This window comes from Littorina saxatilis, linkage group LG13 (assembly GCF_037325665.1).
Source record: "Littorina saxatilis isolate snail1 linkage group LG13, US_GU_Lsax_2.0, whole genome shotgun sequence".
Lineage (NCBI taxonomy): Eukaryota > Metazoa > Mollusca > Gastropoda > Littorinimorpha > Littorinidae > Littorina > Littorina saxatilis.
The window spans coordinates 14,719,571-14,735,128 of NC_090257.1; the positions used below are offsets into that span (position 1 = coordinate 14,719,571).

Sequence of the window (15,558 nt, forward strand, 5' to 3'; positions counted from 1 at the left end):
TTTTGGGTGCTTTCAGTTTTGTAAGAACTGTACTCCGAACACCTGCGCGACAGGTAAATCCTTCATACAAACCAGACAGGAAATGAATGCAGTGTTTAATGAGACCAAAACTGAGCTCGACGGAGCGGCCAACTTCGTTCATTTCGCTTGGAAAAGTGATGCGAGATGTACGTTATTATCCTTGTGTCAATTCGGTATCCGTCAGTCAAACGGTCGTACAGTCCGCGGTAAATGTAAGATGGCCGCCAAAGATCGATTTCGAGGTTCACAAAGTCTACTAAGTCTAAAATATTAAAAAAATTGCTTGCAATGCATGCTTTGTCTGTGATTCGTGAAAATCGACACGATTTATTGATCTTGTGTAAAGAAAAATTACTTATAACCAAAATAAAACGTTCTCGTTTTGCCGAGATGTTGTGACGAGCGTGACCTAACTAGTCTCCCTTGGTCATTTGAATATGATCTATCAATGACAACAGGACTTTCACACCTACGTGCGAGCTGGACGAGCCCAGCCCTACGGGTAAGTGTGCATAGTCGTCATCCAAATACAGGGTGACCCAAAAAAAAGAGTACCCAAACAAAACGTCATAAATTGAACAAAAATAAAGCAATCTTCATAAAATTTATTTACACACACAAGTAGCCTCTGCATGATTTGCACAGAAAATTTTAGCGTTCAAGCTTGTCTTTCAGGAAAGTTATGCTCATTCTACAGAACATGCTCCAAATGGCCTCCCCCGGAATTAAATCCCCCAGATTTCTATCTTTGGGGGTTCCTGAAAGACAACGTCTACAGGAACAACCCACAGACAATCACAGAACTCAAGAGAGCCATCACAACAACCATTCGCGGAATCTCGCAACAGGAGTGTGTGCGGGTGATTGATAACTTTGCGCGACGAGTTCAAGTTTGCCTGCAGCGGCGCGGAGGCCATTTGGAGCATGTTCTGTAGAATGAGCATAACTTTCCTGAAAGACAAGCTAGAACGCTAACATTTTCTGTGCAAATCATGCAGAGGCTACTTGTGTGTGTAAATAAATTTTATGAAGATTGCTTTATTTTTGTTCAATTTATGACGTTTTGTTTGGGTACTCTTTTTTTTGGGTCACCCTGTAGTAACGTACATACTTTTGAGAATGAAACTGCTATAAATCGAGTGATTTCTTACGAAACATGATAAAAACAATGTTTGAAAGGAAAAAGTATTCGTACCTGAATGATTCAGTCGAAAATCGGAGGCAGTCGGGCTTTTGAATGTTCGCTAGGTTGAATATGGTTTCAGATTTGTTGTAAATGTAACGTACTTAGGATTTATTCTGCATTTCTTGCTTAGGACGATAGATTCTTAATGAAAAAGCATTTTTTAGGAAGTAGCATGGTTAACATTACCAGGGAGTAAAGAAAACCACGCGTTCCATCCCGATCTGGCAATTCGATTCATTGCACGTTACTTTACTACAAGGCTGTCAGCTGTAACGTACAGTTTAAAATTCCTCTCTTTTCAGTTTTGGTGGTGAAAAATGTACGGTTTGCAGAATATTTTGTCACTAAGCTTTCAAAATTGACTCCTTTCATCCATAATTAAGCATTTTGGGTTGATATCTCCGAGCTTCGTCACTTTCACCCGCCGTACGTTAGTTTACCATATCGATGTAGTGTAAAGTAGCGTACGTTTCTGTCTGTCGAATCGAGTGTTTTCTTAACTTTTTTGATGTAAGATTTGCGTGATATATGTTGAAGGCCAGTGTTAACAACTTTGCTGAAATTAAAAACGCCGAACACCTGTGGTTTAGTTGGTCACATCCGTACGTTTGTTTACACAAGGCGCTAGCTCTGACCGGATGTGTAAAGTGGCGTACGTACGCGCTACACGGAATGTTCCACTTTCCCCCACCGAATTCATGGAGACTACACGTTTTAGGATGTGGATTTTGCTTGCCTTCCATAACTTGTCTTCCTGGCTGTTGCAGTTGGGATTTTTTTAGGGGGGGGGGGGGGGGGGGGTATTGTGAGTTGGTGTAGGTGTTAGTGGTGCTTCTGATAGGTCTTTATTTTATTTATATGATATCAGAGCTTGCTGGCGACTGCAAATATTCTTAGTGTTATTTATTTTCAGGTATATGTTTGTTTTCATAGGACCAACAAAACGAAAAGATTGTTTCCAAATGAGATAATTAAAAAGTGGACAAGTAAAAATATAATTTTTTATTTATTTTTTTTTTTACTATACATAAAGACAAGCTTTGTTTAGAAATGCTACTGCCTCCAAGTCCAAATACAACCAAACCCTACAAATGCATGAAGCTCTAAATACTACTTCATCATTTTGTGAACAAGAGAAGCAGCTGTTGGTGCAGTACCAGAGAAGTTTCACTGGTGACAGGAAGGAGAATTACAAGTTGAACATTTGATTAAGGCAGCAACCTTTCTTCGCCTGTACCAGAGGCAGAGGCGGGCCAACATGTCGCAGTAGTCGGTCATGCAACAATCAGAAGTTTCTTGGTGTAAAATAACATACCATCTGAGCACACTGGGTCGGAAACAACACAAATGCATCAGATTGTACAGCATTCTGGGTTGTTTGGCCATATTCCTGGTCTAGTTGATCATATACAGTTGTTTTCATTTCACCATGTATTTTAATTTAATATTTTCCACTTGAACATAATAGTTTGAAATGGCTTTGGTGTAATTAGTAACGTACAGCTTAGTTGTTCTACAAGTTATGTCTCCATTACTTATTTCATGATAGTTACTTCTTACAACTACTGAAAATCACTCCTGATAACATTCCCTTTGTCCATATCTTACACAAAAGACTGATTTAGTATGCTTTGAGGTTAGGCACATATTTGGTGTAAAATAACGTACATCTGGCCATTATTTTACTACTTCTAGAAAAGGACAAATGCACAAGTTTGTGCCACCTTCTGAGCTTCTTGTTTTTCTTTCAATTCTGAATTGTGGCTCTAAAAATGATATGAGCTCATGTTTTTGTGATTTTGTACCTTATGATTTATACAGGCATTGATGAGACTAAATGTTATTGGTGTAATTAGTAACATACACCTAGCACTTTAATTTACAAGTCTGCCATGTCATGCATCATAATCACACCTTTGACAATTTTAAAAGTGTGGAGGCAGTGTTTCTTGAGATTAAGACATTGTGGAGCAATCTAGATGATTGTATTCTACCTCTGAGCTCGTTTATGTGCTTTTTATGGTGTAAAATAACTAACAAACAGGTTTGCCGGTGATTTTTGGGTCACATAGTCGTCTTTTTAAAATAAATGTTCTTTATAACAATTCAGAGCTAAATTCTTTTTGTTCCTGTGTGCATATGCTGTAGTATGGCAGTATGTTTGGTCAGTAAGAAGTGAAAAACTGTGTACTTTGGTGTAAAGTAACATACTGACTGGAGCAGTTGTTTTTAAAAAGGCCACATTTCTTTCTGGATTCATATTTCACAGTAATCAATGTCATCCCTGCTTACAAGGGACTTCCACAGATGTGTTTGAACTGAAACTAACCAGAGAATTATAACGGCTTGTGGTGGAGTGAACTTTTGTTTTAATTAGATTGTACAGATTTATGCAGTGAAGCTGTTTTTGAGTCACTTGAGAAAAAGTGACTCTATGTAATCGGTCAGTGTTAGTCTGTCCAGCCGGCCGGCCGGCCGGCCGTCCGTAGACACCACCTTAACGTTGGACTTTTCTCGGAAACTATCAAAGCGATCGGGCTCATATTTTGTTTAGTCGTGACCTCCAATGACCTCTACACTTTAACGATGGTTTCGTTGACCTTTGACCTTTTTCAAGGTCACAGGTCAGCGTCAAAGGAAAAATTAGACATTTTATATCTTTGACAAAGTTCATCGGATGTGATTGAAACTTTGTAGGATTATTCTTTACATCAAAGTATTTACATCTGTAGCCTTTTACGAACGTTATCAGAAAAACAAGGGAGATAACTAGCCTTTTCTGTTCGGCAACACACAACTTAACGTTGGGCTTTTCTCGGAAACTACAGTCGAGACCGGATGTAAGAAAGTCGTCGGGACCCACTTTTTGTCTTTCATACATCCGGTCTTTACTAAATCCGGTTACCCGGATGTATGAAAATATTGTGGATTGACTTTCATACATCCGGCCACGCGTCTGTTACTTGATAAAAGTAGGGTTTTTTTCATATCATTTTTTTTAATTTGTTTTTTTATGTTTAAATGTTTTGATACATATCCTTGTTAGAAGAAAAGGGTTGTGAATAACAAGTGGAAAAGTACATGTACTTACATACACTGACACAGTCAGGACAACCGATAGAAAGAGCAACTGTTTGTGTAAGGAACTGTTCTGCTTTGTGTGTGTGTGTGTGTGTGTTTGTGTGTGGCTCAACTGTATTGTGTGTGTTCCCTCCACAACCCTTTTGCGCTTTTGACAATGTTTTTGGTCGTGGAAGCTTTGTAATGACTGTTGGCGTAGCAAATAACATTTTCTGAGTTCTCTCTCTCTCTCTCTCTCTCTCTCTCTCTCTCTCTCTCTCTCTCTCTCTCTCTCTCTCTCTCTCTCTCTCTCTCTCTCTCTCTCTCTCTCCAAAACGCACACATTTATAACACACACACGCGCGCGCGCACTGAATACAACAAAAGTGAGTTAAACTTAAAACCAGTTTAATGGATTAAAACAACAACATAAAAAAAAAACTGAGTCACACCCACGACCAATGCCTCTGGTTCTAATTGTACAAAAAAATGCCTTCCTGGGCTATTATGGCTCTTCAGTCATGACAAATTTATAACAGGCTAAAATGACTGAATAGACAAACAAAACAGATTATTAATGGAGTTAAACATAAAATCAGTTTAATGGATAAAATCAACAACAACAACAACAAGAACATAAAAACAACAACAAGAACATAAAAACAACAACATAAAATAAAACAAAATAAAATACAACAACATAAAATACAACAACATAAAAAAAAACATAAAAAGATAACAACTGATTCACATCCATGACCAATGTCTCTGGTTATAAATGTAACAAAAATGCCTTCTGGGCTTTTATGGGTCTTCGTGACGAATTTGTAACAGGTTAAAAAAAAATGATTGAATGGAGAAACAAACAAGAAATTCCTCCCTGTAGGAAAAACACCCCCGTCCTTACCATTCTCACTGCCACCAACTGAGAAGGCACTGCTAACAAGTGTGGTTAAAATAAGTTGATTGAGTGGACAAAGAGACAGGCGGAGAAAAAGACAAATCAATATAACCCGAGAAAAAAAAAACCAAAATGGGTTTGCGCTGCGCGCTGAGAGCAGGTATTGAAATATCTCATCGACCAGATTTTGTCCGGGGTGTATCTGCCGCTTCGCCGGGTAGCAAGTAGAGCCGAATACCCGGCTTGAGTGGCGCACTGTACGCCGGCTTCGAACCATGGACCCGTCAAGCTTAGGTCCCTTCCAGACTCGTGGAATGGGAACAGCACGAACATGATTCAGGGGCCATAATGCCATTCCTGATCATATCATGTCGAGTCCCATACTTGTCGATGATGATAAAATCGTTTATTTAACGTCACTCTGTAAAAACATTGGCGACATTTGTCTTAGATTAAGAACACACAGAGGCACGCACACAAACTTTCCCTTTATGTACAGTGGTTCACCACCCTCCCGCCCCCCGCACACTCTCGCTCATCTAATTAAAAAAAAGGTGTTAAGAGATACTTGGATATAAAATGGTATTTTTAAAAGTTCTGATAAAAATATATAGTAGCTGTATGAGAAGCAATGGCGTCAGCCGCAGCAACGTCTCTTCATATCCAGGGACCAAGTGGGTGCGTGTGCATAAGTCCAGCGATAAGTTTGGGACCTTGCCACCCAAGGTCTTTATTAAAACTTAAAAGATAGCTTAATTTTTCCTTTGAGGTATTTGGCAGAATATTTCTATTTGAGTTTATAAACTGAGTCAGGGGTTGAAAGTGGCATGAGTTCAAATCACACTCCAAAGTCAAATGAGCAATGGTGAGGTCGGATTGACAGGTGCATTTAAGCTCTAGAAATTGGTAATTCCCAGCTTCTGCCCTCAGGCGGTTAATCCTTTTTATTACACGTGGGCATGCATTATAGGTGTTCATCTGTTTTGATGGGGCTTCCCGAATGAGCCAGCCAGAGCTTATAGCCTTGTGCATATATTTGTTCCTCCATTCTCTCCAGAGAAGAGAGTCTGTAAGGCTACTGATCTCAGAAGCAGACAATGGCAGGTCTACCTCGGAGGCGCCTCACACTATTTCACTGCTGCGCCGAATATGCTCTGTCAGCGGCAGGGAGCTTGGAGCAAGCACGGCCATAAATAGCCTACCGTGCGCTGGCGGTGACCTTGATTCCCTTTCGCGCGCTGTCTCTAGCACACAAAGACTCTATGTGGAGCTTGTGTGCGATGGCGCCAGTTTGAAAAATCGTGATTCTTGGTGTGAAAAAGGGATCGTTTCAGTGACTTACACCTGGGATTATGTTCATCTTGTGTATTTTGTTACTTGAATATACAGGCATTGTGTTGGTGCAAACTGGAGTTTATTCATTCGACTCGTTTTGTTTGATTTTGTGGTAATACTAATATCACTGGCACTCAGCTCTTGTTCTTTGTTCCTGTTAAAAGAAACAGAATTTGCGCGTTGTATATCAGTTTATAATCACACTGAATACTGATAACAGCCCAACCGCCTGTGTTTTTATTTTGCCGTCCGTAAGTACTTAGTCTTAACTGTGTGATAGAGTGAAAACAAGTTAAGTTACAGGTGTTTGTGAATGATTTCTAGAGCAGTTTTGAGGGGTAAGTTTTGTGAATTAACCCATGCGCAGGTTCTCGGAACAGGCACTCGCTACAGTACGCTATTATATGCAGCTCTGTTGACTGTCGTGCATTTCATCTTGTTCGGATCGACGAGTTTTGTTTCCTGTGGTATATATACAAGTTTGTGAGAACAATACGAGTGAAAAACTGTGTTGAAAAACTTTCAAATCGACTTGTGTGCTGCTATTGGATTACTGACCAACAGTTGCAGGGTCAGGTAGGCTTTTTGTTTTCTTCACATGCAGCTAACAATTTGCATGAACATGTATTGAAAGACCGTTTTTTCTTTCTTTTATATTACAGGCATTAATTGCACTATTTTGAATTATATAAACGCAAAACAAATTTCACATGCGCACCATACGCATGCCTATAATATGTTTTTAAATACGACTGTATATACTCTGTTGTTTGTATATATATTTTGTAAAGTGTTGTACATGTATATATCAGTGTACTTAGGGATTACCTTTGTCTTTTTTTCCAATATTTTGTGTTCTTTTATTGTGACACATTGATTATGATGTTTTGTTTACTGTGTTGTCTTCTGTCCTCTTATAGATTGTGCCGTGCTTTCGGATGTTGGGTTTCCTGTTTATTTAACTGCAGCATACATGTGTTTTTCAGATCTGTAAGGTGTGGTATAATTATTTACTTGAAGAGCAAACACCTTTTTCAATTCTCTCATTTAGCCTTTTTTCTGTCTTGTAAATTGTGGCATGTTTTGTTTCATACGATTGACATACATGTATTATCCGTCTATGTGTTGTCTGGGGCTAATATCATGTGGCACTTCGAGCGGATTTGGGTGAGCGCGCGCGAGCTATTTTTTTTTCTCCTGTGGTATATTATATATATATATACAAGTTTGTGAGACTTGTATAGGAGGGCCGTGAGGTAAGCTTTTTTGTTTTATTCACATGCAGCTAATAATTTTCATGAACATGTATTGCCGTAAGATCTTTTTTCTTTCTTATATGTTACTGACATTATCTACACTATTTTGAATTTTATATCTACACTATTTTGACTTTTATAATTATATAAACGCAAAACAAATTTTACATGCGCACCATCAATGACTTTTACTAGTAGTCCTTGGCATAATATGTATGTAAATACGATATACTCTACTGTTTGTATATATTTCGAACGCACACACACACACACACACACACACACACATGTACACATACACACACACACACACACGCACGCACACACACACACAGTCACACATTGGAAAACACCGTCATGAGTAAGCATCTTCGGCGTCATTGACAAACCTCCAAAAGGGAAAAGAAAGGTCACCTGTTATTCTATTCTCAAGAGTATACAATGTATAACCACTGTTCTACTTTCAAGTATTACACCCTTCTAGATGAGTCAAGCTGAAATGATGTATAATGTAATTTTTACGTACGCAAATGTTGGACTGGATGGTCTTCTCATATTAAATCGGGTTGCGTGTACATGTATACGCGTGGATTTACACGTGTGCGGGTGTAGTCTATATATATCTACACTATTTTGACTTTTATAATTATATAAACGCAAAACAAATTTTACATGCGCACCATCAATGACTTTTACTAGTAGTCCTTGGCATAATATGTATGTAAATACGATATACTCTACTGTTTGTATATATTTCGAACGCACACACACACACACACACACACATGTACACATACACACACACACACACACACACACACACACACACACAGTCACACATTGGAAAACACCGCCATGAGTAAGCATCTTCGGCGTCATTGACAAACCTCCAAAAGGGAAAAGAAAGGTCACCTGTTATTCTATTCTCAAGAGTATACAATGTATAACCACTGTTCTACTTTCAAGTATTACACCCTTCGCATGGAGACTATTTCCTTGCGGGAGTATATAGAGGGCCACTTATCAGGCATTCTGAACAGTGCAGAAAACGTTCTCACTGTTTTTAGGCTCTCTCTAGAGCGCGCGAGCTACAGAACCTTATCAACACAGCAGCTGCTTGCAGAGAGCGGTCCACGCTCGCTGCAGACAAAGAAAGAGTCGTCTGTCAGGCGCCACTGTGAATGGGGCCGGGTAGGAGGGAAATGGGGGGAGGAAAGGAAAGGGAGGGTAAATAGGGGGATGAAGGTGGTTCTTGCCGGTTATTTTTAGCTGGAGCCAGCCTGGAGCAGAGAGTGCCTGAAATGAAACACAGTGGCCTATGCCTTGGGCAGCTTCTTTAGCGGCTTTGTCCGCTTTCTCGTTGCCAGGCACGTTCACGTGTGCTGGACACCAGACCAGGTTAATCTCGCTTCCTTTTTTTATAATTTTATTTGCCAGCTCCTTTATGGCAATGACAAGATCATGTCTTTTTGATCTTTTGTTAGATCTTAATGCTTCAATGGCTGCTTTGGAGTCAGAGAATATAGCTATCTTTTGAGGAGGAGTGTTCTTGAGATTGAGATGAACAAGATACTTGTCGACGACGCCCTAGGTACCACATCACAAACAGAACTGTGCAATACACAGGTGTTTTCTACAGACACACTCAAACACACACACACACACAGAAGCCGTATATATATATATATATATATATCTATTGTATAAATATATAGAGATAGATGAGAGTGTATTTTTCGCGTGGCTATAAATTGATTCGACCTTTGCACTTTTACAGTGAGGATAATTTACGGGTCCAATTTACGTTCTGGACACTGCGGTGACCTTCTAAAAATAGTAACAGAACGCCGGGAATATCCGACGATGCCCCCTCATACTATAGTGCACCATACGAAGGAAGGGAGGTAAACGCTGAAAACATGGAGAAGATAAGGAAGAGTTATGCCGTAGACGGTAGTTGATCCCCCCAAAAAACCAAAATCCACCAATAACTCCCTAACCGTGTGTTTGACTGGTCCCAATTTTTGTAAGGACCGTCTCAGGAATGTATAGAACCTGTTCACCAAGTTTGGTGACGATCGGTCCGTTCATTCTTGAGATCTACTTGCGAACACAAACAAACACACAAACAAACACACAAACAAACAAACAAACAAACAAACACATCGACCGAAACCTATACACACCCCTATACCGGGGGTGTAATTAAACAGAACAACTCGTTGACAGCTATAGAATCTGGATAAAAATCAGTTGGTGGGGAAGTTTTCAGGGCATCCTCATTTAGACTACCTTTGTGGACACCACCCGCTCAAAATGGCCACAGAGATTTCGGAGGTAAATGTTCTCCTCGGACCTGTCTACCCCATTTATCGGGAAAAGGGGTGAAGGGAAATTACTCTTACCACACTTTGGTGACTTGGGTCTACTTTCGTTTTCTTACAACCGGTCTTGCAACAACGGATTTGTGCTGCTCGGGACCAGAGATTTGCTTTCATACAACCGGACTTTCATACATCCGATTTTCATACAACCGGAAAATTCTAAGTAATAACAAAGAGTAGCTTCTGCCGGGACCCTGCCTACCCCTTTCATACATCCAGACTTTCATACATCCGGTGTTTTATACATCCGGTCTATACTGTATAAAAGTGACCGGGCTCAAATTTTATGTGAACGTGACTCATTGTGTTGTGAATAGCAATTTCTTCCTGTCCATCTGATGCCTCATATAATATTCAGAACTGCGAAAGTGACTCGATCGAGCGTTTGCTCTTCTTGTTATTTTGTTAGCATGATGCTGCCTGGAATAAGACTCATTAGTCTTAAAAAAGAATATGGGTACTCCTTAAACCTAAAATACTCACCAGGCTCCGAAGAGATTAAGCATGGGGTGAAGTTTACACATGTAAAGTGATTTTTGGTGTAAAGTAACATACGGCCACTAAACATCCTGGCAGGCACTGATTATAGACATCTGACTTGCCATGTTTGTGGTAACAGTAGTACCAAACACAAGACAACATGACTGCTGAATTTTAATGGGAGAAATAACTCAGGGGAGATTCCATGATACTTATTGTATGTGTTTTGGTGTAAATGTAACATACATACCTTAAGTGCTCGAGGCACTATACTGACCCCCCCAGGCGGCCCATACCAATAAAAACAGTTTTATTCTGCTAAAAAACACATATCCTTCCTTACCCACAACAACATTAATAAGATAAAGCAAGTCTAAAAAATGGTGTTTGTGTAACACTTTTTGGACACACTGACAGATTCCTGGCCATATATGTGAATTGGAGTAAGAATATGTAATTTAATCGAAAATTTCAATAATTTTTTTTATTTGATTAGTATACTTGCCCAATTCACATAGGGAATAGGCCCTCCCATCCATTCCCGCTACTTAAGTTTTTCATAAGGGATTTCCGAAGTCGTAATGACAACAGGAAGCCGGTAAATAAGCCGCAATGCATCCCTATATGGGAGATAACCCTGGCCGTATAGTGATGGCACAGAGCAACTTTTTGCTTTGGTTACCTCCCTTAGAGCAGGTCTAAGCGTGTGTTTCGACCATTGCAAATGTAATCGTTGTCTATTGCTATATATATGTGAATTGGGTAAGTATATTAATCAAATGAAAATTCATTGAAATTTTTGAATTTGTCTCATTGACCACATTGGAAAAGTATTTAAAGGTTATTTCTCATTACAAACTTTTAATAGTGTTTTTATTTATACCAAAGGTGAACACTGACTATGTTTACTACATTGTTTTACTAAAGTAGAACATCATTCTCACAAGATTGACAGTCTTTGTACTTAAAATATTTAAGATGAACTGTGGAAGTTTGCCACCTATTTTTAGATTGACATATAATATAGATACATGTCTGGGTCTTTCATTATTTGTCTTGTGTATTTTCACATAAATCATGCATTATTTATGTTATGTTGCAGCCAGAAACCTTCTGATGGATATGGTTGGCACATCGTATAAGTGAGTGTATATATATGTATGTGTGCGTGTGCCAAAAGGTGGTGCTAAAAAGGGGTACATACCTGAGGAAAGTGAAATAGATTATTAGATGTTGCAAAGCCTACCACTGGAAACAGTAGTGTTTCTAGTTTGTCAATCAGGTCGTAGAAAGATAACTTTGTACATTTCTGAAAAATCAACATTTACACCTATCGGTCAAAGCAACTTTGCGGAAAAATACTGTGATTTTGACCGTGATCCTAACTGACATTTTTAGCTTTAGTTGTGATAAATGGTCGGTTATGTTTGGTCGGTTTCTTTGCCTGTGCGTGTATAGTATGCTTGGTCGATGTATGTATTGTAAAGCGCTAAGAGTAGACATTTTTCTAGAATAGCGCTATAAAAGTTTGCATTATTATTATTATTATTATAAATAAAACATTATTGTGTGTAGATAAATGAATGTAAGGTATCACTATATCATGATACGTTACTTATCAATGTGCATGCAGAAAAGTAACAAGGTTTGTCGAGGGCGTACACATAAAATTATGACTAATTAAGTGGTAAAAAAGTTATAATACCAGAATCTTTCATCAGATCATGACCAAATTTGAACACAGCTAAGTTCAACATACAGTTACAATACCCTCCCCCCCAAGAAAGGTGTTTCCTCATTGCTTACTTCACATTAATTCCCGCCCCAACCCCACCCCCATGTTTTGACTGACAAAAAAAAAAAGGAAGAATGTCACAAAGATGTGAGTAGGATATTTGTGATGTGAAGCACGTCGTGATTTTAACCTCCCTAAAGATTGAATTGGTATATGCTAGGACACGTTTGAAGCGATATCACGGGTTTCGTGTGTTACACGAGAAAACCCTAGTTTGACATGAGTTGTGTTTATGAGAAATGTAGTTGGTTTTGGTTAATAACGACACAACGTTGTAGATGCTCGACCGAGCAAGGTGTCTAGCGGGTGTCAGGTTTGTCGGGGACAAACACTCTTTCAAGAGACGGGTCTCTTAAGGTAAATGATTTACTATGTTGTATATTATTGAAGCTTGAATACATAGCTGGAATGTAAATGTAAGTGTATACAAAGTGCACTAAATTCTAGTGTGAAGCTTAAGAGAATTCTTGTTGTGATTGTATTATGGTTTTTGTTGGGAAATTCTTGAACATAAATATTGTTACGCATTTATGTGATGTTTAAGACAGTGATACTATGTATGGTAGTGTCATTAGTGGATTAAGTGCATCATGGTTTAAGTATAGTTTGGATATTGACTGTGGACGGAGGGTGAATGTAGAATGAATGAGAGAGATGATACATGACTTTAGTTTAGGAAGAGGAGATGGTTTAAGAGAATGTTGTATTAAGACTTGGGTTAATTCTTTAGGAGTTTCCATGACGAGAGTTCATGAGCGTGAGCGAGGGACGGACCTCACACGGAAGAGGCGTGACGATGGTGGAGAGAGAGACCACACTGGCGCAGATGGCTGGATGGAGGAGTCTCCATCGTCACCGGTCGTAGAGACGAAGGTTCTTTTCGTTAATGGCGAAAGTGTTTCTCGGGGAGAAACGTGAAAGGTGCATGTTGGCATCTATAAGGAGAGTTTCTGGGATTTCATCGTCTACGTGGATTCAGCGGCACAAGGTGTAAATGACGACATGCAGTGAGCTGTGATACGAACTCATGAGTGTCTGTCAACACTTTACCTTGTGCAGAAATTTATTATTGAAATAATTTCTTTATATCATTAATCACATGTATGGAGTGATTGTAAAGAGATTGTATGAACGGTGTGGACGAGAAGTTGATTGGTATTGATGTTGTTTGTTTAGGTGAAAAATTGTGTTATAATTTGTGTGAGGAAATAATAAGTCTGCATCCCCCCAAATTCTGTGTTTGGAGTGTTTAGTGTGAAGAGTGAAGAGTCAGTGTAATAAGATAGGGCAGAACACGTATACAGAAAAGTAACTCCTTTATTCACACTACAATCCACTTCATGACAAGAAAAACAATCAATCAGGGGCCCAGTAGGTTAGTTGGTAGAGTAAGTTTGAAAGGGAGGTGTACTTAGAATTTAAAAGTGTAAATGGAGGTCTCTGATAGGGGGGTACGGGGGCCAAGAAAAATGTGTCCGAAGAAGCAAAAAGGTGCTGTCTGGTGCCATCAGGAATTAGAAATTGCCAAGAACGCATTTTACCAAATTCCCAAGTAAAGACGTCAGATGTTTTATTTCTATTTTTTTCCGTTTTTTTTGTTTTAGCTGGAGGGGGATGCAACCCCGCCATCGTCCACCCGTTGTCACACACACACCAACACAAGCACACACACGCACTGCTTCTACCACTCTTTTCTACCAGTAAGATTAGATTGGTGGGATGGAGTACTCTGAGGGTAAGGGATTTGGGGATAGGGGTGAGTTTCGGTGTTATGGCGAGTCACCTTGTTCATATCTGTGTACACGATTTACAACCCAACCCAAGCCGATCTTAATCAGTTCAAGTCGAAAGCAAAGTCACAGATATGAAGAAGTTTACTGAATAACATCGATCCCAAGGACACAGGTTGTTACTATACAAAGCAGTTCTCTTTAGATTCAATCAAAGCTGCACCCACATTGATCCGAACGTCAACCATTGAGGACACACGCAACTTCATGTCAATATGAAAAAAAGACGTCACAATGTCATTGCAGATCTAGTTGGTTTTGTTTTTGAGTCACTGCTTCGAACATACGATAAAGGCTAGACATTTACCACATTTCAGCGTTTTATCGCCAAAATAGGGTGTCCTTATTGACGGGATTACTGAAAAATCACCTCAGGTGCAGGTCTAAAATCTTGTGTACAGAGCCAAATTATATATCATTCTAAAGAGCAAGGCCAGCTGTTCTTTATTCTGACTGCATTCCTTCGATACTCTGTCATCTACACTTGCTTGAAAAAAGGCAATGTTTGAGTCTTTCTAGCATTAAACTTAAAGACCTGCTAGATTTGTAGAAGTCAAAACAATAGCTAACAGTCCACTGTTTAGCCTTTTAGCTTTCTTTCCATGTATTTTGCTTGTCTGTACGTATATAGATTGTAGGGTGCCCCGCAAACACAAAATTCGCAGGCTTTAAAAAGGCCATTAAAAAGCTTGTTCATGCGTGTTTTAGATCTATTTACTTGGTTGACTATAACCGTCGTACCTGCCCAAGGCTGCTTCGCAGAAAAAAATCACTACCAGATTCGTATACACATGTCGTATGCATTTAGAGCGCTTACTTCCCTTTGGTTAATTGATAACATCCAAAAAGAGAGAAAAAAATGTTTGAATCAGTGGAAGTGTGAGAAAAAGGCATCGTGGTTCGCATGCCTGAAATGTCCCACTTTGAAAACCTGGAAATCCACGTCGATTTGAAGGTTTTGTTCCATTTTAAGCACGGAAGAAAGCACTCTACTTAAAGATTTTATTCCAGATATCTTTTGCATATATGTCTACTCGGAAAAAATAATTGTGAATGATGCAAAGGTAGCGAGATATCGATGCTGAAACTTGACATGGGTAACACAGAGCAAGTTTTGGCACAGGCTCAAATAGATTTACGTCGTAAGCGAGAATGCGGAAGAATTACGTCATGAGCAAGGGAGGTCAATCCTTTACTCTGTGTGTCTTTGCCGCTTACAGTCCAGCGTGGAATTTTGAAAGTAGCAAGCTTATTTTAAACTTCTCTGTGAAAGTAACAAGCGATTGAGTGCACATTTTGGCATTTTTAGCTGCGCTCTCATTCTCGATTTATATACATGTATGTGTATAT

General features: G+C 39.3%; 1 protein-coding gene across 6 annotated transcripts in view; it reads left to right on the forward strand.

Moving 5' to 3' along the window:
* Positions 1-15,558, forward strand: part of LOC138983689 (acyl-coenzyme A thioesterase 10, mitochondrial-like) — a 150,205-nt gene that overhangs the window by 32,906 nt on the left and 101,741 nt on the right. For all 6 annotated transcript variants that reach the window (XM_070356979.1, XM_070356978.1, XM_070356981.1 and 3 more), the window contains one exon: positions 11,726-11,765. In XM_070356979.1, the coding sequence (XP_070213080.1) occupies positions 11,726-11,765 (40 nt within the window). The remainder of the gene's footprint in view (positions 1-11,725; positions 11,766-15,558) is intronic.